This window comes from Pongo pygmaeus, chromosome 12, assembly GCF_028885625.2.
Source record: "Pongo pygmaeus isolate AG05252 chromosome 12, NHGRI_mPonPyg2-v2.0_pri, whole genome shotgun sequence".
NCBI classification, from domain to species: Eukaryota; Metazoa; Chordata; class Mammalia; order Primates; family Hominidae; genus Pongo; species Pongo pygmaeus.
The window spans coordinates 104,681,229-104,705,630 of record NC_072385.2 but is presented as its reverse complement, the minus strand read 5'-3'; the positions used below and the strand labels follow the sequence as shown (position 1 = coordinate 104,705,630).

Below are 24,402 nucleotides of genomic sequence, written 5' to 3'. Positions count from 1 at the left end.
GGTGAAAGGTAAGAGGAAGCAGCATTATTTGGCTCAGTGAACCTGGGCAGGGGACGATGTGGCGACTTCCTGTAGTCTAGGGACTGCAGTGTGGATGGGCCCCAAATGTGTCCTGCTCACTGCCCCAGGTTTCTGGGGCCTGGTCAGGCGGCATAAAAAAGTCATCTCCACCTGAAGATGTGGTTTGCTTGGATAACTTCTGCCCAAAACAAAGTGCTCATCCTACCCACTCCTGCTGTGGTCGAGAGGTGATCGTCACGCTGCCCATTCCTTTTGGCATCATTTGCATAGTCATTTGCATCAACCATACATTATGAATCATTCTGAACTCTTTCGTATGTTTAAATTTAGCCAAATTATTATATTTTAGACGTTGTTTGTTCCTGACTCCTTTTACCCTTCCTAAGCCTTCTTTGCTATTTTTCCCACCCCGCTCTCCTCAACCACATCTGAAAGCCAGCCCCATCTACGTCTTGACCTAGTTCTTGATGGTGAGGTGGGATGGAAAAAGCCCCGGGCTCCAAGTCATCTGCTGGTTCTTGTCCCCGTTCTTCTGGCTGTGTGACCTGAGGCAACATGGTCAATTTCTCAGAGCCTCAACTTCCACTACTGAGGAAGAAAATGAAGACAAGAACCCCTGCTCTCATGGGCATACAAAGCGAATTTGAGAAGACTGCAAACCCATGCAAAGCACAAGGCGAGACCCGGGGCTGGGGTCAGCTCTCTAGATTCCAAAGTAGACAGTAGAGCTTGGCGAGCAGGTGTCCGTGGCTGGGTTGTACTTTCCTGGGTGGTGGCCTCAGCCCCACATTTCCAACCCAGATGAGGGGCTGGCTTAAAGTCAGGGGGAGCAGGCAGCTGCCTGCCTGAATTAATTGCAGGGGTCCTAGAAGGAGTAGCTCTCTCATCAGTTCCCTGAAGCCTGAAATTCCACCATTAGAGGCTCACTCCTCTGGAAGCTTCTAGTTGCTACTACAGGGCTGATTGCCTTTGGAGTGGGATGTGCCACAGGTAGAAAAGCAAGGGCTTGAATGCAGACAGACCTGGATCCAAATCCCAGCTCTGCCACTCAGGGCCAGGAGTAGGCTGAGCCCGGCGAGGTGCCTCCCTCCCAGGGAGGACCTTGCACTCGACTGACCCCAAGAAGAAGCACCTCCTTAAATTTTCTGCCCAAGGTGCTTTGCTTACCTCTCCCCGGTCCTGGCCCTGCCAGTGTTACTCACTAGCTGTGAGACCTTGGGTAGATTATTTACCCCCCTCTGAGCCCAGATTCCTCATATATAAAAAGGGGATAATAATACCTACCTTGGAAGGCTGTTATGATAATTAAATGAGATGATGCTTATAAGGGACCTACTTCAGAGCTCAGAGGGTAGCCAGTGAGTGACAAATGGCAGCTGCTGTCATCACGTGCCCCCATGGGTGAGCCTGTCCACTCCTTTTCCGGGGGTGACTTCTGGGAGGCAGAAGGGGACCAAGTGGGTGAACCAGGGCATGGCCAAGGGGGCTTGGGGTCAAGGCTGTTCAGTTTCACCCAGGGCCCACCTCTGTGTAAAGCACAGGCAGCCTTAGCTCTTCTGAAGACCCCTGCACCCTGTGAATCACGTTACACAAACTCATGCCACGATAATAGCCTCAGCCTGCCTCTCTGAAGCTTTCTCACCATCCCTTGTAAACATTTATTTCTGATGGTTGAGAAACAATAAGAAATTAATATACCTGCCACTCAAGTGGGGAAAATGACTCACAGTGATTCCAATTTACTGGAAATTACAAGATACTGCTCTCAACGAGCTGATGCTGTAATTTTTTGGTTTTTCCTCATCTAAATCCATGTCCCCTGGTCAGAATAGATGTTTATTGGGTTTGTGTTTTGTATTATAAACTGTGAACCATTGTTACCTGATGTAATTGAGTTGTGAATCTTTTTTAAATAAAGAATTAGCAGCAAATCAAAGTGGCTGCCTGCTGGATCCTGAAATGAGAGCACAGCTGGTGTGTAGCACATCCACAGTGTCCACACACACATGGGGGGATCTTGGGGGCGAGAGTGGACAGCCACTCAGAAAAACAGAAGCACCCCATTCCTTTCCGGCACACCCTCTGGAGGAGCGGGAGAGCGGCATCCTGCCTTGGGCTCTGCCTTTAACTCCCTGTGGGATCCTGGGCAAGGCCCTTTTCTCCCGTTTCTCAGTTTCTTCATCTGTGAAATCAGGATGGTGAGGTCTGTCCTACCCACCCTGCAGGGTTATTGTGATGACACGTGATGCATGTGAGTGTGGATGGAGCTTGGTCAGCGGGAGATTTCTGATCAGGTGTATAGTTGTATTATCCAGATAGGGGTCAGGGTTGAAGGGCCCAATTGTGGATGCAGGTGCTTCTCAGTGGGGCCGGCCCAGGTTCCACTCCTGTTGCATCAATGAGCAAGGTTCATGTTCTGTTTCTCCCTCAGCACCTTCCTGGCCAGTGTAACCCTAAGTGCCTCGAAACACCTGAGCTTGCAGGGACCTCAGTGACCTCTCTCTATAGCCCCTCGCTCTGCAGATGGAGCCTCTGGAGAGGAGGGAAGACAACTTTCTAAGTCACATGGAGCATCGGTGGTGGAGGTTGAACTCAAACTTAATTCTGCCTGCTAGCCCATCCATCTTTTCCTAATTCCTCCATCTCTGACAATTCCCTGGTCTGTGCCCTTTATAGCGATGGCTATCCATACAATTACTTTGGCAATTAATCATGCCTGTGATATCTCTCCTACTATTGTCTAGAACTTGATTGGCATTGTGGACTGTTATTAAACTTTTCTGTCCTGTGGTCTTTCCAGAGACTGTGAGGCTCCAGAGTCTCAGGCCTTTCTACCAGTCTAGTCAGTGCCTGGAACACAGTAGGGCTCCATGGCTCAGTGCCTGGCACACAGTAGGAGTGTTATGGCTCAGTGCCTGACACATGGTAGGACTCCATGGCACAGTGCCCTGCACACAGTTGGGGCTGTATGGCTCACTGGCCTGCACACAGCAAGGCTTCATGGCTCAGTGCCCTGCACACAGTAGGGGCTTTATGGCTCAATGCCTTGCACACAGCAGGGCTCCATGGCTCAGTGCCCTGCACACAGTAGGGGCTTTATGGCTCAGTGCCCTGCACACAGTAGGGCTTCATGGCTATTTGTGGAGTTGAATGATGGTGTTGTCTGGCTGCACATGCTGGTGCCCCAGGTGAGAAAATGAGTGTCATTGATAGAGACCATCAGGAATGGCTGTGGCCCGGGTCAGCTGGCTCCAGCTGGGACCTGGGGCCTCTTGTCCATTATGTCTGAAGAGCAGGTGAGCTGTGCGAGGACTGCCATCGGGAGCTATGGGCCATGCTTGACAAACGGTGTTATATACAATCTGTGTGTGTATGGTAGTAGGTGGGGAGGAGGTGGGGGCAGGACTGCGGGCTGAGAAGGATGCTGGTCCTAGACAAGTAGGAAGGCAGGCAGGCTGGAGGGGGAGAGAGGGATGAAGGAGGAAAGAAGTCTGGGAGAGAGAGGGGGCGGGCTGAGCTGAGTGCTGGCGCCTCTGCCTGTGGCAGGCCACCCGTGGGCTCTCACTGAGTCTCCCAACAGCCCTCTCAGAGCTGGGCTGTGCCATCATCTGTCTCCATTTTATGACAACACGAGGATGCTGTCCCCCTCCCCAGCACAAACCCCATAATCCACATTCTTCTCATGGCACTGCAGTGGCCTCCCACTCTCCCTTCCACTCCAGCCCCCCACCCTCTAGACACCGTGGTTACTCAGCGCCACGGCCCAGAGGCCTCCTGACCAGGGCCCCTCTCACTGCTGCCCTGGCCTTGCCTGTTCTCAGCCAAGCACGTGGGAGAGTGGCTGCGCTCCTCCTCCTCGCTTCCTCAGCCCATGCCAGAGCGTGGATGTAGTCCCGGCATTGCCCCCGACCCCACATTCACTCAGTCCTCAACTTACACTGATCCCACCTCCTGAACACCTCTGGGCCTGTCCCCTGCATCTGACCCTCCCCTGCCATCTTTCCCATGTCTTGGCTTAGTCCTTTTGACCCTGGCCTGAGTGACAGTGACTCCCTTCCATCTGCTCTCCCCACCTCCAGGCCGTTTCTCTCACTTCCACCCTCACGCTGTCACCAGGGGGAGCGAGAGGCATTTGGTGGGTAACACTGCAGACCCAGGACCTGGCCCTGCTGCCTCCAGTCTCGGCTCCCTGAGGCCAGCCTTGCCCGACTTCTCATCGGCAGTACCGACTTCTTGTGCTCACCGCAGGCTCTGGCCACCCGCTTCTTTGTAGACAATGCTTAGGGCCTCCTAACTTAACCCAGGTGCCCATCTCCTGGCAGAAGCCATTCACAAGCTCAGCTGAGTGCAGCGCCTTCCCCCCGGCCTCCGCAGCAGCGCCTTCCCCCCGGCCTCTGCAGCAGCACCTTGTGAAAACCTCCACTGTAGTTCTCTCTACACCCCACGGAGATGCCTGTGCACACACCACCACCACCATTGGCAGCAGCGCCTCTGGGGCAGGGCTGGATCTTAATCACCTTTGCACACTTGGTGTCAGGCACAGCATCCTAACTGGTGCTTACTATGGGTCACTGAGATCTGCAGAGCAGGGGGAACTGGTGCTTACTATGGGTCACTGAGATCTGCAGAGCAGGGGGAAAATGAAGCCCAGGAACCTGGACACACAGACTGCATCACCTTTCAGAGGAAGTGGTAAGTCCAGGGCAGGGAAAGCAGGACATGGTGGGTGGAGGAGATGGGGGTTCCAGGGTTGCACCGAAGCCCCCATGCCAGCCTGCTGTCTCCTCCTGCCTGACCCGTCCCCCCCTTCCTCTCCCTCTTTCTGGGCCTCTTCCTTTGTGGAGGTGGGCAAAGCTGTAGAGGGTGGGAGGTGGGCCCGGGATAAGTTACCAGCTAAGAGTGGGGGTGTTTCCAACTGTGTACAACCTGGAGGAGGCCCCAGGCAATGGTGGCCCCCCTCCTTGGCATGAAGTTGGGGCTTGGTAGCATTCGCTCCCTTCCCTTCACCTCCCCAGCAGTGGGCAGAGAAGTCAGTGGAGCCATCCAGTGCCAGGCCTCGGTGGCAGCCACGCCTCCAGGATGGGTGGGTTTGTTAGGGCTCGGCTCCCACCTTTCTGTTTCCAAGCACCTTTTTCTCACGTCCTCTGGTGCATCTTGTGTTTTTTTCAACAGATGAACTGCACTTATTAAATAGTAATAATTACTATGGACAAAAAGACTTTCAGAGAAAGGGTGCTGACTTCTCAGTCATATTCTGACTTGGGGACATTTTGAAGTGGTCTAAAAATCAAATCATTAACCGCCTGCTTCTTAGATTACTAAGTTATGTGACCAATAGACTCAGGTCATCTAAGACCTGGGTCTCTTCCAAGGCCAAGGAGGAGGTGAGGGTCAGGAATATCCGTTAGAGCCTTTATTTGGTTAAAATACAAGTATTCAAAAACAACAATGACTGGCTGGGTGTGGTGGCCCACATCTGTAATCCCAGCACTTTGGGAGGTCAAGGCAGGAGGATCACTTGAGGCCAGGAGTTAGAGACCAGCCTGGCCAACATGGTGAAACCCCGTCTCTACTAAAAATACAAAAATTAGCTCATGCCTGTAATTGCAGCTACTCGAGAGGCTGAGGCAGGAGAATTGCTTGAACCTGGGAGGCGGAGGTTGCAGTGAGCTGAGGTGGCACCACTGCACTCCAGCCTGGGCAACAGAGCGTGACTCTGTCTCAAAAACAGCAGTGACAAAAACCCCAACTGAGTGGCTTTTGGTTTTAGTTCTTCCATTTTGATATGGTCCTATCTTAGGCCAGACCAAAATGTCTCCTTTACTAATTTGGACACTTCAAAATGTCCTGCTTCAACAGAGGCAAAATCGCCAGAGAGTGCTGGGGCCCGGAGCTGGCCTCAGTCTCAATATTTCAAAGAGATGAATGGAGACAGCTTTCTGATTTTGGCTGGGATTCTATGAATGCACTGTGGAAATAATGTGGCACTTCATGCAGATCAGAAACCTGACTCGACTTAGATATGGCTGTGATTAATAATAAATGGGAAAATGAATTAATTATTATTTAATAAGTGTAGTTCATCTGGCAGTCCAAATTTTTCAGAACACAGGGCTCATCTGAGGAAGTCAGAGAAATGTCTTTGGAGACAGGAAAAGTCAGAAACTACCGCGTATGTTTCCTGGAACACCACGTATGTTTCGGTGTGTTCTTGGAAACACTGCCTGCCTGCTGCCTGCTGCTGCATAGCAGCATTGCTTCAGCTGATTTCTCCGCCCATGGGCCAGGGAGCACCCACCACGTATAATCATTGTGCCAGGCACTATATGTCACCTTTACAGCCCCTGCCGCTTACAGATGGGGAGACAGAGTCTCAAGAGATTAGCTGACCTGTGCAAGTTTGAAAGTGAGCTTGATTCACAGTCTCGGGGGAACACAGCCCAAGAGAATCCTCATGCAAGGGATCTCCTGAGAGTTTGTCCCCCTCTGTGGGACAGGGAGCAGGGGAATTCTGGCCAAGCTGGCATTGGAGTTGCCGTGGGCAGGGGTAGGACAATGGGCTCTGCTGGGGGCTTACTGTTGGGGTTCCTGTGCGCCTCCCTGTGCCTCTGCTTTCTCCTTCATATTGCTTTTTGTATATGGGGTGTGTTGCCCAATATCCCTTCAGGAGGCTGGGCCCCTCTCATAGCCTCTCATTTCCAGAGACCTCCAGGAGGTGGGTGGTGGGTGATTCCTATGCCCTCCTTCCTTTCCTGTCCCTTCTGCCCTCTGCATGCCTCCCAGAGTCCAGGCATGGGCTTTAGTAGAAACAACACAGACTTTGAGCCAGAGCACCCCGGGTTTGAATCCCAGCTCCATCACTGATTGTGCAGCCTTACATGTGTCGCTAAGCTCCTCCGACTCCAGGGTTCTCGCTTGGAAACATGGGAACACCAATAATAATGCAACCCACCCTATGCTAATACAGGAGCAACAGCTGTGGGTCCTTAGCAAGCATTCCTCTCCTCCTCTCCAGGAGTCCTTTCCTCCCCGCCCTGCGCCCCATGGAGGCTTGGCTCAGCAGGAAGGGGAGGTCTGGCTTGCTTGGTGTAGCAGGGCCAGGGGTGGTCCGGTGTCTTCCAGGATATTTACTGGGAGTGTGTGGGCACTGTAGCAGCTAATCTGATTGTAGCCAAATCTTATTATAGCATTTCTGCCCGGAGTGCCATTTAAAAAGCACTTAGGGCTGTCCCCGTAACAAATTTACCCTGAGGCCCCAGGGATGGGCCTGCCACAGGAAATGTTAACCTGGAGAGAGAAAACAGGGCAACTTGAGAAGCCCCTCTCCTTCCCAGGAGGCCCAGGATGTGATGGATCCCAGAGGCTGCGGGAAGGGGAGGCGAGTTCATTTCCTATTGTTTCAGCCCTGGGGGATGTTGCTCCCACAAGGCATAGTGGTTTTTCTTTCCTTTTAACTTGTCCTGCCATACTCCGTGGAGAAGCCGCATGAGGCCCTGCCCCAGAACTCTGAAGGTGATGGCTGCTTCTGGATGTGCAACTGTGGGGAGGCTCCTGACTCTCTGAGCCTCAGTGTCCTCATTTGTAAAACGAGGATGGCAGCACTGGCCTTACCTAGTCTAGAGCTCGTTTGGGGGGCACCCAGGTTTATTTAAGTCCAAGACTTGATCGAGATCAGAGGTTCTAAAAGGCTGCATTGACACCACCTGAGAACTTGTTAGACATGTCAGTTCTCAGCCCCCACTCCAGACCTGCAGAACCAGGTGCTCCAGGAGGGGGTCTTGCAATCAGGGTCTCCACCAGTCCTCCAATCTTAACATTAGCTTCATTCAATGCCATGGCTTCAAAGTGGCCAAGTGGAGCAGGATCTCCTTCCAGCCTGGCTCTGCTCTAAGGGAATACTGGGGGCTGGGGTAGGGTTGGGGCTGGGAGGAGCGTTCCAGAACAGTTTGCTCTCTTACCAACAGTGAAGGCCCAGGAAAGGAGGCGCAAGGATAAGAGCATCAGCTTTCAGGTGCATTGTGCTTCTGTTTCCCAAACATTTTACATGCATGCCTCATTTGAAGAGCATTAAGCAATATTCAATGAACAGGCCACCATAATTATCCTTATTAGCAATAATTCTGAAGCTAGCTCATGCATGCATATCACCTCCACGAACAGCCTGTGAGTTTCTTGAGGACAAAGGACACATCTTCTTTTGTTGCCATATTTCACTATCCCAAATCTCCCCATCTCCAACCTTTATACCCCACTATGGGCCTGAGTCTGTGGCCTTTGAACCTTGGCATGCCTGGGCACCCCAGGAGCATGCACCCACAGGCAAGACTCCAGGCTTCTTCAGGAGGGTTGGTCTGCCCCTCCCCTCCCTCTCTTCCATACGCACCTGTAGGTGTCGGTAGCTGGCACCTTCCAGATCTGGATGCCCTTCAGGGGGCCCTCGCTCGCCACCTCCACGCTCAAGTTGGAGTTCTGGTAGGCGTTGTTGCACTGCGCCTGGGTGGGACCATGGGGCCCGCTGGCCCCACATGTGGTGAACAGCCAATGAACTGTGGCACAAGAGGAGAGGCAGTTACTCATGTGGCCAGGCCCTCCCTCCTCCAGGGGCCTCCCTGGGTGGCCTCTGAGATGTCTGCTCCATGGCCCCAAACCCTCCATCCAAGATGGCACCAAGGTCAGGGCAAGAAACACCAATCAGCCATCAAACTGGAAACTTCCATAGAAAGCCTACTATGTGCCAGACCCTGAGTCAGAGACAAAGATGGGGCAGACTTAAGATGGACCCTGGCCTTAAGAAACTTACAGGCTACTATGAGAGACCCAAAGGGATGCCAGGACAGCAAGAATAGCAAGCCACAGGAGGGCCCAGCTAACACTGCGCTAGGGGAGTTCCAGGAAGGGGAGAAGGCCCCTGCAGGTGGGACAGGCGTGGGCAGTAGCTGGGTCCTCTCCCAGTCTCTCTCCGAGCCTAGCATGGTGCTGGGCAAACAACAGGTGCTCAATCTGTGCTATTGTTGACTGCAACTAACCTGCTCCCAAAGGCTTAGCATTGCATATAGGAGACTCGTAGCTTGGAGACAATTGAAAAAGAGAATTCAAAGTTCTGTGATGCTACATTGGCCCAGGGACCCAGGCTGGTGGTGGGAGCAGGAAGCCCTGCACTCCCTGGCCATGGCTTGGCCTGCCTGTCAGGTGCTCCCTAACAGACCTGCAGCAAGGCAGGGCTCAGGCTCCTTATTAAAACCAGCTTGTATTTGGAAACGCAACGAAAGCAGCTTTCAGGCTCTCTATGCAACAGAGTATAAAAAATGGAAAAACAGGTCAAATTTGTCTTTGGTGCATGCTCCTCCTTTTCCCAGCCCCCTTCACCCACTTCCTGGTGTTCTGTGTCCCACCCAATGTCCCTAGGTGGCCTTCTGGGGGCAACACAGGAACACTAAGCACAAACTGCCCCCCCATCCACAGTGGGCCATTTCCTTTCAAACTTTCTATCTTTGAGCCAGACCAAACCTTGGGGAGCTGTCAGATCTCATGTTGGCCAGAATTCTAACATTGTTACAACCTATAAAAACTTTTAAAAAGGTGTTGTTGATAAACTACTTTTACTTAAAATACAAAAATCTCATAAGATTGCAGAAATTTCCTTAAAAGAGAGATTAAGTTCTAGTCTAAGGAAAATGATGGAAACATTAATTTGGGCGTGCATAATTTTGCTAAGACATAAAAGTGAAAATATTTTGAAGACTGCACTAATTTAATTACGTAAATGTGAAAGGTTAACTTGGGTTGCCGATTATAAGCAATAGATTGAGACTGCCGTGGGCAGAGTTGCTAATCTGAAAACTGGGCCAGTTGTGGTGGGTTTTTGTCATGCTGCCCTGGCCCAGAGGCTGGGAGATGGAAGTTCTGGGTAACACGGAGTCCTCAACACTTTTCTGGGCTTCATTTTTTTTTTTTTTTTTTTTTTTGCAAAGGAAGATGTTTATTTCTATTTGGTTTCAGAATGGTCATTTCAGGGGCTAGAAGGTAATGGAGCCATTCACTTTGGGTGTGAATGGCTGATTGTTAGTTTTCTGATTTTTTTTTTTTTTTTTTCGACACAGGGTCTCACTCTTGCTCAGGCTGAGGGTAGTGGTGCAATCATGGCTCCCTGCAGCCTCGAATTTCTGGGCTGAAACAATCTTCCTGCCTCAGCCTCCTGAGTAGCTGGGACTACAGACCTACCCCACCAAGCCCAGCTAATTTTTAAAACTTTTTGTTGAGGTGGGGGTCTCACTCTGTCGCCCAGGCTGGAGTACAGAGACACAATCATAGCTCACTGCAGCCTTGAAATCCTGGGCTCAAGCGATCCTCCTGCCTCGGCTTCCCAAAATACTGGGATTATGGGCATGAATCACCATGCCCATCCTCTATTTTTATTATAAAGAGGGCAAACCTGCTAATTCAGACTCTTTATGGAACGCATTTTTGGCAGAGCTAGTCTGACCAGTTGCCCTTTTACCCACTCCTGTACCCAAAATATATATGTGGGCTGTGCTACGTCACCACGTGAGGGGTTAAGGGGGAAGAACACAGGCTTTGAAATCAGCATGAACACCAGGGTTTGGGGGCAGCTTCATCATTTATTGATTGGGGGATCTTGATCTAGTTCCTTTGCCTGTAAAAGAGGCTGGATTGGCATAGTAAAAGAAGCAAGAGGGGAGGAGATTTTGCTGCTAAGTCCCAAACTCTAAACATGTGAGTGTGTCCTTGACTCCTGCCTGTACCCAAGGCTGGTGCTGTCCTGGACAGCAGGACATGTGGCCAGGGGAGTTTCTGTGAATATGGATCCCGTGCCAACAGCACCTGGGAATTTAAAGTCGGTGGGTTGGGGAAGAGGGATGGGGGCAGAGAGAAAAATAAAACCTCAGAAAAGAAGTTGTGAAATCCACTCCTCTCCTTATCTATAGTTCCTTGAAACCTGTTCTGCAGACCCAGGCTTTCCTTACAGCAAGCAGCCGGGGTGTGGGGGTGGCCTTATCAATCACAGGGCAGAAGCGTGGCAGTTTATTTAGTTAATTCAACCCTGAAAATGAAAGAATACATATATCTATATTAGATAGATGATGGATAGATAGATGGATAAATAGATAGGTAGATAGCTATGGTTTGGCTGTGTCCCCACTGAAGTCTCATCTTGAATTGTAGTTCCCATAATTCCCATGTGTCATGGGAGGGACCAGATGGAGATAATTGAATCCTGGGGTAAGTTTTCTCCATCCTGTTCTCATGACAGTGAGTTAGTTCTCACAAGAGCTGATGGCTTTGGAAGGGGCTTCCCCCTTCGCTGGGCACTCATTCTTCTCCGTCCTGCCGTCATGTGAAGAAGGTGTTTGCTTCCCCTTCTGCCATAATTGTAAGTTTCCTGAGGCCTCTCCAGCCATGCTGAACTGTGAGTCAATTAAACCTCTTTCCTTTATAAATTAGCCAGTCTCAGGCATGTCTTTATTAGCAGCATGAGAATGGACTAATACATATATGAATACATATTCTATATATACATATATGACTACATATTCTATATATATATATGAATACATGTATATATGTGTGTGTGTATATATATATATATTCTTCTCAATAGAGTGCTAGGGAAGAGATCTAAAGGTATGGGCTTGGCACACTACCTGAGCATCTCACCTTCAGTGGGAACCACTTCAGCCTAGGTTAGATTATTCTGAGGGTTCTGAAATATTCCCAGAGATGCTGGGCTTCTACTTCTGGCAAGGTGAGACATCTGGTGAGTGAGGAAGAAAGGCTTAGGCTTTGGATTCAGATAGGTTGTGTTCTCGTTCTGGATTTTGCTGCTGGCCAGCTGTGAGACAGAAGGTAGATTGTACAACCTCTCTAAGCCTCAGTTTTTAAAATCTGAACAATTGGAGACTGCAAGACATACCACCTAGAATTTCTGTGAGAATTAGACGATGACCTAGGCAAAGTGCTTAGCACAACATTCAGCATTAGAGATGCACAATGACTACGGTTTAAAACGCGTGTAACTTTGCATTCAAGTTTTCACTGTGGGAAGCAGATATCCAATCTCAAAATTTATGTCCTCCATCTCATAAAGGAGGGACTCCAGGGTCATTTCTCAATAAAAGGGACCTGTACTTTCCCAATTCAGTGGACATACATTAGTGTCCAGTGGTTTCCATAAACAAAATTTTGTTCTGATTTTCAGTGATTTCAGATGGATGGGCCTAGAGAGGGAACAAAGCTTTCTAAAGTGGATTCCGTGGGAAGAGAGGATTTGCCATCCTGTGTCAGACCCATGATTTATCTTGCCAGAATTCTGTTGCTCCCAGCAGCCTTCAAGGCATGGTGGTCCTCCCTGCCTCGGATGGCTCTGACCCTCATAAATCTGCCCAGAGTTGCTTGGAATCAATTTATGATTCCCACCAGCACCGCCTCTGGGGGTGTGGAGTTTGAGTGTATTGCTCATTGCACGAGGGCTGTCCTGCTTCTCATGTGTGGGCTGCTCCAGCTTCATCTGCTGGTTCCCTTTGTTCATACTGTCTGCAATCCCGTAGTCATCAGAGAATATCACAGCACAGTGGGACCTTGGCGATCTCTGAATTCAGTGTTTTCCAAACCACCTGAGGACCTTTCACATACAGATTCTAGGGACCTGGAGATTCAAATTCAGTAGATCCTGGGTGGGGATGAGAAGGCAATACTTGAAATATGTAAAAAGCATTCTCAAGAGAATCTAATACTCGACGAGGCTTGTACATTAGTCTTCTGTACGTACCTCATTGTCCAGGTAGAGAAACAGCATTTTAGGGAGAAGTGACTTTTCTGAGCCTATCAGTATCGGAGAAGGAACCAAAATTGAGGGTTCCTCCTTCTCGGTCCAAGGGTCCTTTGGGGGTGATTAAACCCTTCCCAGACTTCTGCCTTGAAGACTTCCAAGCCTTGTCAGATTGTCTCTACATGAGTCCCTGATCCACGTTGTCTTTTTCAGAACCTTACTTAATACCAGAATCTGATTTTCATGATTGACCCACCAGAGCTGTGGGTACCTGTGACTTTGCATAAGGGGACTCTTGTTATTCTGTTTTATCTATAGTGTCTCTCTGAAGCTGCTCCATACACTATTGACCTCTCTTAGCTGTGCACTGGACTGAGGCTTGCTGGGGACAGACTCTAATTATTTCCACATCCTTGCCCAAGGGGTAGGCTCTTGCTTCAAGCAGGAAGAATCTGGCAGGCACTTCAGGTAGGGTAGACATGAGATCAGCTCTACGCTAAGACAGGTTGAGTCAGAACCATGAGAAGACAGGCAGATGCTAGGTTGATTTTCAAAAGTGTTGCTGAAGTGGAAGGCAGTGGGCACAACTTTGTGGATCAAAGTGAGCAGGTCTAAAACCAGAGAGGCAAGAGAGTTAGCAAGAGTGGTTCCAGGGGACAGGAGGAGTCAAGGGGAGCCTTGATCCCCAGGTAGAAGCTGTGTGCTTCCTGACTTGTTTTGTCCTTCTTCCTGGGTAAGGAGTTGGGGTGGGAGGCTGCACCTCAGGCACCTGAGAGGTAATCTCCACTCACGAAAGGGGTGAAAACCTCTCAGTGTTTACTGTGCACCTAATATAGGCCAGTCACTGCGCTTTCACACATGCATGAAATGCCGTTATGCTTGCTGCAACTTTGTAGTGCTGCAAGTGGAGTTACAGTGTTCCCTCTAAAAATCAGGAAATTCAAGTTCAGAGGAGTTGAATGGCTGGTCTGCAGCATACGAAGTAGATAACTGTTCTAGCCAGGAACTAAATGTAGATCTTCTGAGTCCAAGTTCAAGGCTTGAAAAGGGGCTCAGCTCCCCGGGAAATCTCTAGGGAACACTTTTGAGTGTTTGTTTTTTTTTTCTTTTGAAATCCCTGAGTCTGGGGCTCAGTTCTAGCCAAGACAGACCATATGAAGGTTGCTCAGGCCCAGAGAGTGGGCAGGCCACTATGAGGGGACAGGTGAGAGTGTGGTCAGTGTACTGAGGTGAGTGGACCCTCCATCCCAGAAAGTCCCGCAGTGGCCCCTGCAGTTGCTTAGCCTAGTGGAGCATGGGCTGTGCAGGGTCAAAGGTGTCAGCCAAGGAGAGAAGGTGCTCAGGTTGAGGCTCTGGTCCCCAGAGAGGACATGGGAGCAAGGCAGCGTCATAAGGGAAACCTAGTAACTGGAGTGTTTACAAGGTCAGGAAGCAGAGACATTAGAGAGAGAGACTGTGTCATAAGCAACAGGACAAAAATCCCAGTTTTTGGAGAGAAGATCAAGGTCACAGTGAGACTAGCAGTGAGGCTGGCTTGATGCTGAGCAGACAATCTAAGGGTCCCCATATCTCCCCTGCTGAGGGTCTGCCTTGGTCCCTGAAGCCCTATGGAGCTGTAGGAGGATCAAATGGTTCCCAGGGAGGATCTGGGATGGGGGGCAGAGGAGGGACATCAACTGCCTCTTTCCTCTTCTCTCAAACAAACAAACCTATTTTATTAATACTCATTTATGAAAGAAAAAAAAAGAACTGCCTTATCTCATTCTTACACACACCACATACTGGAAACATAGTTTAATACTCATTCACATCTCAACTGTATAAAGAACCCACAAATATCAAAATACTGATTGGTTATAGACAGTTGAGTACAGAAAAGTCTATTAAGCACTGGGTTTCATTTTAAGCACATTGTAGCCCCCTCCAAGAAGAAACAAATCAATTAGTAATAAACAGTACATCGCTAAAAAAAAAATAGGCTAGACAGTGATTGTCCTGGTTTTATTACTGTTGCTAAGCCATCTCACCTGCTCAATTCAATGCAAAGAAATAAAGCATAATACAAAGGAAAGTAAGTTCTCAATCATCACTATTAATCACAACAGTAAGGGTCTGCCTCAGTTTGGAGGCCTGTGTGTATTGTACCACAGAAGAGCGCTCAATGCCTCATGTGGTTCATTTGTACAATTTTTATTCAGATCCATAGCACTGAATTTCATCCACATCCATTGACTGAACTAAATGCCATGGATGCTGTGGCATACAGAGCCATTTCGATGGGCACCCTAGGTCCCAGTAAATAAAAATCATGACCAAAATCCAGGCAAATATAATAATTCACCCATTTCTTTTTTGAGACGTAGTCTTGCTCTGTCACTGAGGCTGGAGTACAGTAGCACGATCTTGGCTCACTGCAACCTCCATCTCCCGGGCTCAAGCGATCCTACCACCTCAGACTCCAGAGTAGCTGGGACCACAGTCACATGCCACCATGCTCAGCTAAATTTTAAATTTTCTGTAGAGACGAGGTCTCACTATATTACCCAGGCTGGTCTTAAACTCATGGGCTCAAGTGATCCATGGCCTCCCAAAGTACTGTCATTACAGGCATGAGCCACCACGCCTGGCCTCCATATTTTCTCTTTTTGAAGAAACTGGGCTATTTGACCTGCAGCATTTCCATGAGTCTGAATTTTGCTGATTCGTTCTCCGTGGTGCAGTTCAACATGTTCTCTGTCCTGCAAATTGCCAACTAGATCCTTTTGCAAGACTACAGGTCATGTTCTTTCATCAGGAGATACTTTGTGTCTGATTATTGCTCTCTTTTTTCATGTTAGCACTTATCAAACAAAGCTCAATGCTTAGAACCATTTATTTATTGCAAGTTGCAAAATAATGTTATTCTACTTATTTACCTCTTTCCTCATACATTAGTTGGAATATATTTATAAAAAGATGCTTCCCCTAATCTACTATTTGGGTTACTGAGTAATACGGTTCATGTAGAAGATGCAGAATAAATGCTGAATTATTTCTCCTTATGTATATATTTCAAGACACTGAATTGGTTCTCTATCATCCTCTGAAGCTGGCCAATTAACTGTTTGTACATCATTATGAATCCATGAATTTAAACATATTTTTGAGTTTTAATTAATCACAATTACTATCCTCTGAAAGCTCAAATGATCACATCTTTGGTCAGTGGTAGCCTCCCGGGTCCTTTTGACATGACCCTAGTAGACTTTTAAGGCTTCTTTGCTATATGATATGACAAAATATTTCTTCTCCAGACCTGGAAGCAACCATTTCCTCAAAAGCCCTGATTTCTTTTAGTGGGAAAAAGCATTTTAAGTTCATATTCTGGGTGCTATGGAAGCTTTTTGCTACTGGGTTGGTGATTGTCTATTTTTTTGAGTGAACAGAGCTAGGAAATATATATGTGTATGCATATATGTATATCAGTATAAACATACATCTATATGAAATACACATACATATGTATATGACAAGGTACATCATGAGTTCATATTGATATTTCCAACTCAAATTCAGGACGACAGGACTTTTTATTTAACCTCGTCTATATCATATCTGCATTTCTTTTTTCACACTGAGAACCATGTCTCTCAGGAACACATGTGATAGTCGAATTAGAATATATTGTAATTATTCATTTACCTCTCCTTACACACAGTATTAGAGTCACAATCCTTTACTGCTATCACCATTATTAATATAAAAATCGAGAGCATTCAACTTTTTTTTGTATATGTTCTTTCCATTCTCCTGTGATTTTGTGTAGCATACTATACATAGCTGCCCTGGGCAGATAGCCATTACATATGCTTCTCTTTCCTCTTTACCCCTTACTTAGTCATGGTTCTGTAAGTATTTATATTTATTGCTCACATCAGTCATTATGTTGCTATTTCTGTAGTCATTTTCGTTGTCCGAAGCTTATTTTAAAGTAAATTCCTTAGAGAGGGGTCACTGGAGAAATATTCCTTGAATCATTTGAGTGTTGATAATATATTTTTCCCTAGAGTATCTTAAAGATGCTACTCATTTTCTTGTTATATAAAGTGTTGCTGTCAAAAACTGATAATTTTAAATTTCTTTCTCTAATAAGTCACTTGCTGTTTTGCTTAGGTGTCCAAAGTACTTTTTTTCTTTCAAGTCCAGCAATTTTACTAGAATACACATAGGTACCGCTCATTCTGGGTTAATATGCTTAGGTATACAGTGTGCTCTTTTAATAAGTAGTTTCAATAAGGATATTTTCCCGGAGTTATACTTCTAAGTATTTTGTTTTGTTCTAGTTATTCGGTTTTCTTCTTCAGGTCTTTCTATTATTTGTATGTTGGATCTTCATGTATATTCTAGTAAAATTGCTGGACTTTAAAATAAATAGAAAAAAAATACTTTGGGCACCTAAGCAAAATAGCAAATGACTTATTAGAGAAGGAAATTTAAAATTATCAGAGTTTTTGACAGCAACACTTTATATAACAAGAAAATAGAGTCTTTGATGTGTGTCATCTTTTTCATTTTTAAAAATTTCCTCTTTTTAACTTCTATTTCTTATAAGGCATAAACTGTTGTGTTTATTGGCTTTTTGTTCCTTCCCTTAATAGGTTAGCCTTCATTTTTGAAAATAGTTTTTCTTTTATTGCAAATTCTTTGCTGAGTTCTAGCACCACATTTCTGAGTTTTTCTTACAATGACTTATGTTATTTTTCATGTCTTGTATTATTGTTTTAGTGTCTTTTAGCTCATTTTAAAACAGAAGTTTAGATTCTGACTCATCCAATAAGCACATCTTTCTGGCACAATTTTATTTTCTGTAGGTGTGTTATTCTGCCCTCTGTGTCCTGTTTTTGTTTTCTTATTTTAATTTTGAATGATATTTGATCTCGATGCTCTTCTGTTATGTATTTTTATGTGAGATTAGTTTTCCTGGATTTTTAGGGTTCAGGAGCTTTTTTATTTCACAGAACTCCCTCTACTCCTTTTTTTAATATGGTGTTCAAAAATATGGCAGTTTGGCCAGGCGTGGTGACTCATGCCGGTAATCCCAGCACTTTGGGAGGCTGAGGCAGGTGGATCACCTGAGGTCAGGAGTTCGAGACCAGACTGGCCAACATGGTGAAACCGTCTCTACTAAAAATACAAATATTAGCCAGGTATGGTGGTGGGTGCCTATATCCCAGCTATTCAGGAGGCTGAGGCAGGTGAATCACCTGAAGCCAGGAGGCTGAGGTTGCAGCGAGCTCAGATCATGCCACTGCACTCCGGCTTGGGTGACAGAGGGAGACTCTGCCTCAAAAAAAAAAAAAAAAAAAAAAGGCAGTTTGCTTTCTGAGGTTTCTGTTTCTTTCCTTCACTTTTGTCTGGACATTCTCTTATTTATTTATTCTCTACTATCCCTTTCCTACTCAATATTGATTTTATCCCCAGAACTTTCTTCTCCAAGCGGGCCCTTTCCTGGAATGATGTTGACTGGCCAGGCTGCTCCAGCCCCTTCAGATCTGACTGTGGTACTCCTGGTCCCCTGCACTGGGCAAAGCCGCTCCCACTTTCAGAAGCTGCTCTCAGACTGGCTTTCTGTAATTTCTAGCAACTATCTCTTGGCTATTTAGGGGTTCTCCTGTTCTCAGGCCTGTTTCTTTCCTGTCGTATATCTTGTACAGATGCTGATACCATGCAGGTCTTGCGGTTGTTGGTGCTTTGACCTATCTCACTTGCATTTTGAAGTTTTAGGGGAATGCCTTATCTTCAAATTTTGCTGTCAATGTTGTTCAAGGGTTTTCAGTTTTGATATATGGTTGTTCTGTGTTTTTGTAGGGATTCGGAAAGATTAAAAATAACTGTGCTGTTACCACCATCACTGCCCTCTTCCCAGAATACTTGAAACATTTTTTAAATGTAGAAATCATTTGAACTCATTTGCTATGGTGAGCCCGTGTATGCCATCTATCTGGTCAGAGCCCTCACCTGCGTTTCTCTTCCTGGGCTGCAGGTTTGTTTTTTGAGATTTCACCTCAGGGACATCTCCAATGACCATGGTCTAGAACCTGCCGTTACATTATGCTCTGCCTATTTTCGATACAGCTCACTAAGTCTAATTTAACCTTTTCTTGATAGTGCTACCCAGACTTAATGAGTTGTTTAGGGCTATTTGACTCTTCACTAAATGGCCTCAAGCGTAAATATTTTATAGTGACTCTCAGTCTCTGCTGGCAGGTGTGTCTCGGTACTGCAGCATGTCCACCCATGTTTAATCTTACTTTACCTCCAAGATCAGGTGAGGGTATGAGAGTGGCCCTGCCCCTCTTCATGTATCAGGCTAAGGGGAAGTTAACTGCAGAAAATCTTTATGTCACAGTTTTGGAACATATTTATATTTTGGCAATATTTGGTGGATGATGGAAGGTACTGGAAGTCTAACTTCAGATAAAAGGATGTTATCATGATTCTGAATGAACAGGGTTGAGAATGTTGAGGCCTTCAATTTCAATGGACAATTTATGGTACATTTCTCCTGCAGTAAGCCTAGCTCCTTACAACCACGATAGGTCAGTAGATAGGGAAGGGAGAACTGTGACTTTTGTCTCATAAGTCATGCAATCATGTAGAAAAGTTAAGCAATTGGCCAGTGACTGCAAAGTAAACCTGGGGCTAAGTGAGGAGGGGCACATCACCTTTCTTCTTTCTACAACATAAACTGTTTTCAGTTGATGAATTTTCCATGCCGTTCTTCCAGCTTGTTTCTCAGACTGAATTTATTTGTGTGTATGTGCATGCACAGGTGCACACACGTGTGTGCTTATACACATACTCACACATATGCTTGCATGTGCACCTGTGAGCGCCTGCCCATGTGTGCCTGTGTATACACACCCACCCCGTTCATTCAGGCAAAGCTTTCTCTCTGGTTCTTTGTGGATGATGAGGAGTTAGGGGTGGTAACAATGACAATGACCCCACCAGCCCTGTCTTTTACTAGAAATGCTCACACACATGATCTCATTTTTACTTTTATATCGTTGCTTCCTTTCCTCCAGACACAGTTCCTCTAGACAGGCGGAGTGCCTGATAATGCTGAAGTATCCCATGGAACAAAGACCAGAGGCCCACCTCCCTCCCTACCGGAAGGCAGACACCCCTTCTTGGAGAGGGACTTCCGAGTGAGCTTGTCCCCATCAACAGGGCAGCAAGCCGGGGCTGTCTAGATAAAAGCTGAATTGTCCTAGCAGGGCTGAACTGCCCTAAGCAGCTCTGACACCCAGCGATCTGCAGGGGATTTTAATGGCTCCTGTGATGGCTGCTGTATTGTGTTTGCAGCCACCCCCTTCTCCCCAAGGGAAAGTCAGGAACACAAGGGAGTAGAGAAAGGTCACGGGAAAAACACTACCCTGAAAGCAGAGCTGTAAAAATTAAGTTAAGGGAGGCCTCAGGGCTAATTTGGTTATTTCTAACTTGGCTTCGGGCCAGAGTGGGGCCAATAAAGTGTTTGATATCACATGGGTGCCGTGGACTCAGCCATCTGCAGGTTACGCATAATGGATTTGGTTTTGAGGCTTAAGTGGGAAGTGGTTGGTGGTTTAAATACCAGCTCTGCCACACTCAAGCCCAAAGGGTCATGGACTTCTGCCTAGTCCATTCTTGTCTGCAGATGGGAGAGATTTAATCTAGTGCATCACCATAGGACTTATGTGATTAGGATTTGCGGCCTCCTGTTGTAAGGTTCACTAGCACCTAAGAGAGAGGCAAATGTGTGGGAAGCCCCAGCCCCTCACTCTATTCTAAGGCATTCCTGCTCATTGTTTGGTTCTAACTCATGATGACTGAAATCTCTACAAGGCCCTTGGGATTGTAACACTTCTGACAGATGAGCAGACGGAGGTGCAGGCAGCCCAAATGGCTAGGGGATTTGGAGCTAGAAAGATGTCCCGACTTCTGGGTCTAGGTCCCAGATCCTCTAAAATGAATTGGAGGACTGAGATGCATATGAGAAGATATGAGATCCAAATTTCAAGGGCAGAAAAGAAAGCAGTGGGGAAGCATTAGACCAAGAAGAGAAGGCAAAGTGTGTAAGACTAGAGGACTAGAGAAAAGAAGGGAAGAGATGTTTCCCTCCTATTTTTGTCTGTAATGCAGTCATGGTGGCTGGAGTTGCAGCAGCCATTTTGTAACCATGAGGCAACAAACATGAAGAAAAGGCCAAGAGGATCTCAGAGATGTGAGTCTTGACATTATCAGGCACTGGATAATGACAGTAGTCACTTCTAGGGCCACTGAATTAACATCAGCAGTCATCTATAAAATAATTTTTGTTGTAGGACTGGACTAATCCTTGGGCTCCCAGCCATTGGCTGGATCCTACTTGAACCTCAGTGGAGCCTCCTAGAATCAAGATCTCCCAACTACTTTCAATGAAACACCACTGACCAGAGAATCCTGCTGCTGTCTCTCAAATAGCAATGCCAGCCTGGATCGGAACCAACTTTCTCATGCTTCTTCAGACTCTGCACGTGGCCTTCTGCCTGACTTATTTGGTGAAGAGCCAGGCACCCTGGTCACTCCCCCGGCCCAGTCTGGTCAGCCAAGTCATGCTCCCCTACTCCACCCACCCTCTGCTGTGTCTCAGTGCACTTCACCGTCAAGGCCTTCAGAGCTTTGGGTGTTACACGGATGTTGTGGAAGGCCTTGAAGATTTCCCTAGGCCACACCAGCCTAGAGTAAGAAGTAGCATCTTAATATTAGTAGTCAGTAGCATTTTCCTGATTCTGCTCCTACGTCCTTGGAGGAACCTGAAGTTTTTTTCCCTTGATACTTCATTGTTAGGGCCCACATTCACACACGTGTGCTCGGCCACCGCCACCCCTGTCCCCTTGACCTGCTTTATTATATATTTTCACGGCACATCACTTTGAAATGATGCCATCTATACACTAGTTTGCTTTCTGCACTAGCACATATACTCCATAAGAGTAGGGCTTGTCTGTTTTGTTCACTGCTTTGTGTCCAGGGCCTAAAACAGTGCTAGTCACAGAGAGGGTGGTTAATAAATCTTTGTTATGTGAAAAACAAAACCAAAGCAAAATGAAATAGAAAGAACAGAGTAGCCCAAATGCTATCTCCAAACCCACCTGAGTGGTCAGAAGGAGGTGGTCATGCATGCCAGGGGTACAGTGAGTGGGTGCTGGGACACTTTTGGCCCTCTGGGGCTCCTGTTTTAGTGTTAGAATGTTTAAGATGGACAAACCAGAGTGGTTTTGTTAGTGTAAGTGGACGTTTGCTGAAAGGTCTTTTGTCTCTTACACATGATTGGAAGGGGCTGGGCTTCTGAGGAGCTGGTGCACACTCTCACATACTCACTCGAACACACACAATTGCGCACACCAGCCCACGCTCATACATGCATGCATACACATATCCAAAATGCAGGGTGACCTGTTTTTGTTGTTGTTGTTGTTTCTTTTTTGAGACAGAGTCTTGCCCTATCACCCAGGCTGGAGTACAGTGGTGAGATCTTAGCTCACTGCAACCTCTGCTTCCTGGGTTCAAGTGATTCTCGTGCCTCGGCCTCTCAAGTAGCTGAGACTACAGGCACATACCACCACACTGGCTAATTTTTGTATTTTCTGTAGACACAGGGTTTCACCATGTTGGCCAGGCTGGTCTTGAACTCCTGACCTCAAGTGATCTGTCCACCTTGGCTTCCCAAAGTGCTGGGATTACAGGCATGAGCCACTGTGCCTGGCTGAGCCCTGTGTTTTTAAGAAAACACGTGAGTCCTACTCCTTATCAGTGTGGCCACTCCCTTAATCCCATGTCTGACGAAACAGATTGGCTGATAGACTGAATGGTCTAGTTAGTAGGATCACAATCATAAAGCCAGTTGAGGGGAAAGAAATAGTCCTCTTTTCCAGGAAACTATTTTGACGCCCAGGGAGTTTTTCTGATTCTCAGTTAGGTTGCTGGACAACCACACACTAAGCCTTGTTTTCTTATTTTTTAACATTTTTCCTAGAATATGATCATTGTTAGATCTGCCAATCACTTACTAAAAAATAATAAAAATTAGATGACTACAATTTGCTCTTATCTTATTATGAAGACACTGTTAATATTCACCATAAAAACAAATCAGGGCTGGGCGTGGTGGCTCATGCCTGTAATCTCAGCACTTTGGGAGGCCTAGGCGAGTGGATCACCTGAGGTCAGAAGTTCAAGACCAGCCTGGCCAACATGGTGAAACCCCATCTCTACTAAAAATGCAAAAATTAGCTGGGTGTGGTGGCGGGTGCCTGCAATCCCAGCTACTCGGGAGGCTGAGGCAGGAGAATTGCTTGAACCCAGGAGGTGGAAGTTGCAGTGAGCCAAGATCACGGCATGTACTCCAGCCTGGGTGACAAGAGTGAAACTCCATCTCAAAAAACAAACAAAACAAAACAAAACAAAAACCCCAAAACAAACAAAAAAAGAAGCATCTCCAATTCAATCACTTCAAATTTGTTTAAAAGAATTTTCGTGAACAAGGTTTTGACGCATCCATTATTTTCAAGATCTTGATAAGCTTTAGAAGATTGAAGATCCTCTTTTAAATTATACGGATGAGAGGATTTTTGGGGCAATCCTCTATACCCCACACAAATCATTTATTTCCCCCAAGGGGAGTTTGAGGGCTTTACCTGAAAACTGATGAGCAATTGGGTTGGGGGAATTGACTGAATGAGAGGACACAAAATTCAAAATATTAACCTCCCCCCAGATACATATTTATGTGTATACATAAGAGTGTGCAGCTCATAGAATTTCGTGTATACACAAAAGTGTGCACAACTCATAGAAGGAGCTGGATTGTAAATGCACTGAATATTTATAGAAGGCAACACATGAGGGGTGAGTGAATTGGCCCAATCTTTTTGCTTACATATATATTTAATAATAATGTTAATTACAATGTCACAACAGCATTTTATATTAGCATATTGTTTTGTACCTCTGAAAGCCTGATAGAAATGATCTCATTTGCTCAGTACAATAGCCAGCTCTGAGAAAGAACTGTGGCAGGTAATTAATATCCCTACTTGATGGATGAGGAAACGGGGCCCAGAATCTTTGACTCTCCTGAAGTTGCATGGCCAGAACCTTGGTCTCTGGGATTCTTTGCCAATTCACCTACAGTCTTGCTATTGCCTGGCACTCAGTAGGTGCTTTGTGACTATTTAAGCATCTGTAGAATATTGAATAAATAGTCTTGAGATTGATCCTAGGAATTCTGCCCATCAGAATCCCCACTGGGCTCCCAGAGCTTCCTGGTGAATGTTGGTCTCCAGCATGGAGAAGCCACTACAGGCATGCTCTAAGATGGCCTCAGTGGTCTCTAACTTCTGATAATCACACCCTTGTGTAACCCCCTCCCTTTCAGTATAGGCGAGATCTGTGAATTCCTTCTAACCAACAGAATATGGCACAGATGGTGAGATGTCGTTTTCTTGCTTACGTTATAAAATTATAATTTCTGTATTACTAGAAGACTCTCTCTCTCTCTCTCTCTCTCTCTCTCTCTCTCTCTCCCCACT

General features: G+C 46.7%; 1 protein-coding gene across 1 annotated transcript in view; it reads right to left on the bottom strand.

The window, feature by feature from the left end:
• ALK (ALK receptor tyrosine kinase) overlaps positions 1–24,402 on the bottom strand; it is a 731,594-nt gene that overhangs the window by 53,064 nt on the left and 654,128 nt on the right. Inside the window, exon 12 of the mRNA XM_054476638.1 lies at positions 8,405–8,567. Coding sequence (XP_054332613.1) covers positions 8,405–8,567 — 163 coding nt within the window. The remainder of the gene's footprint in view (positions 1–8,404; positions 8,568–24,402) is intronic.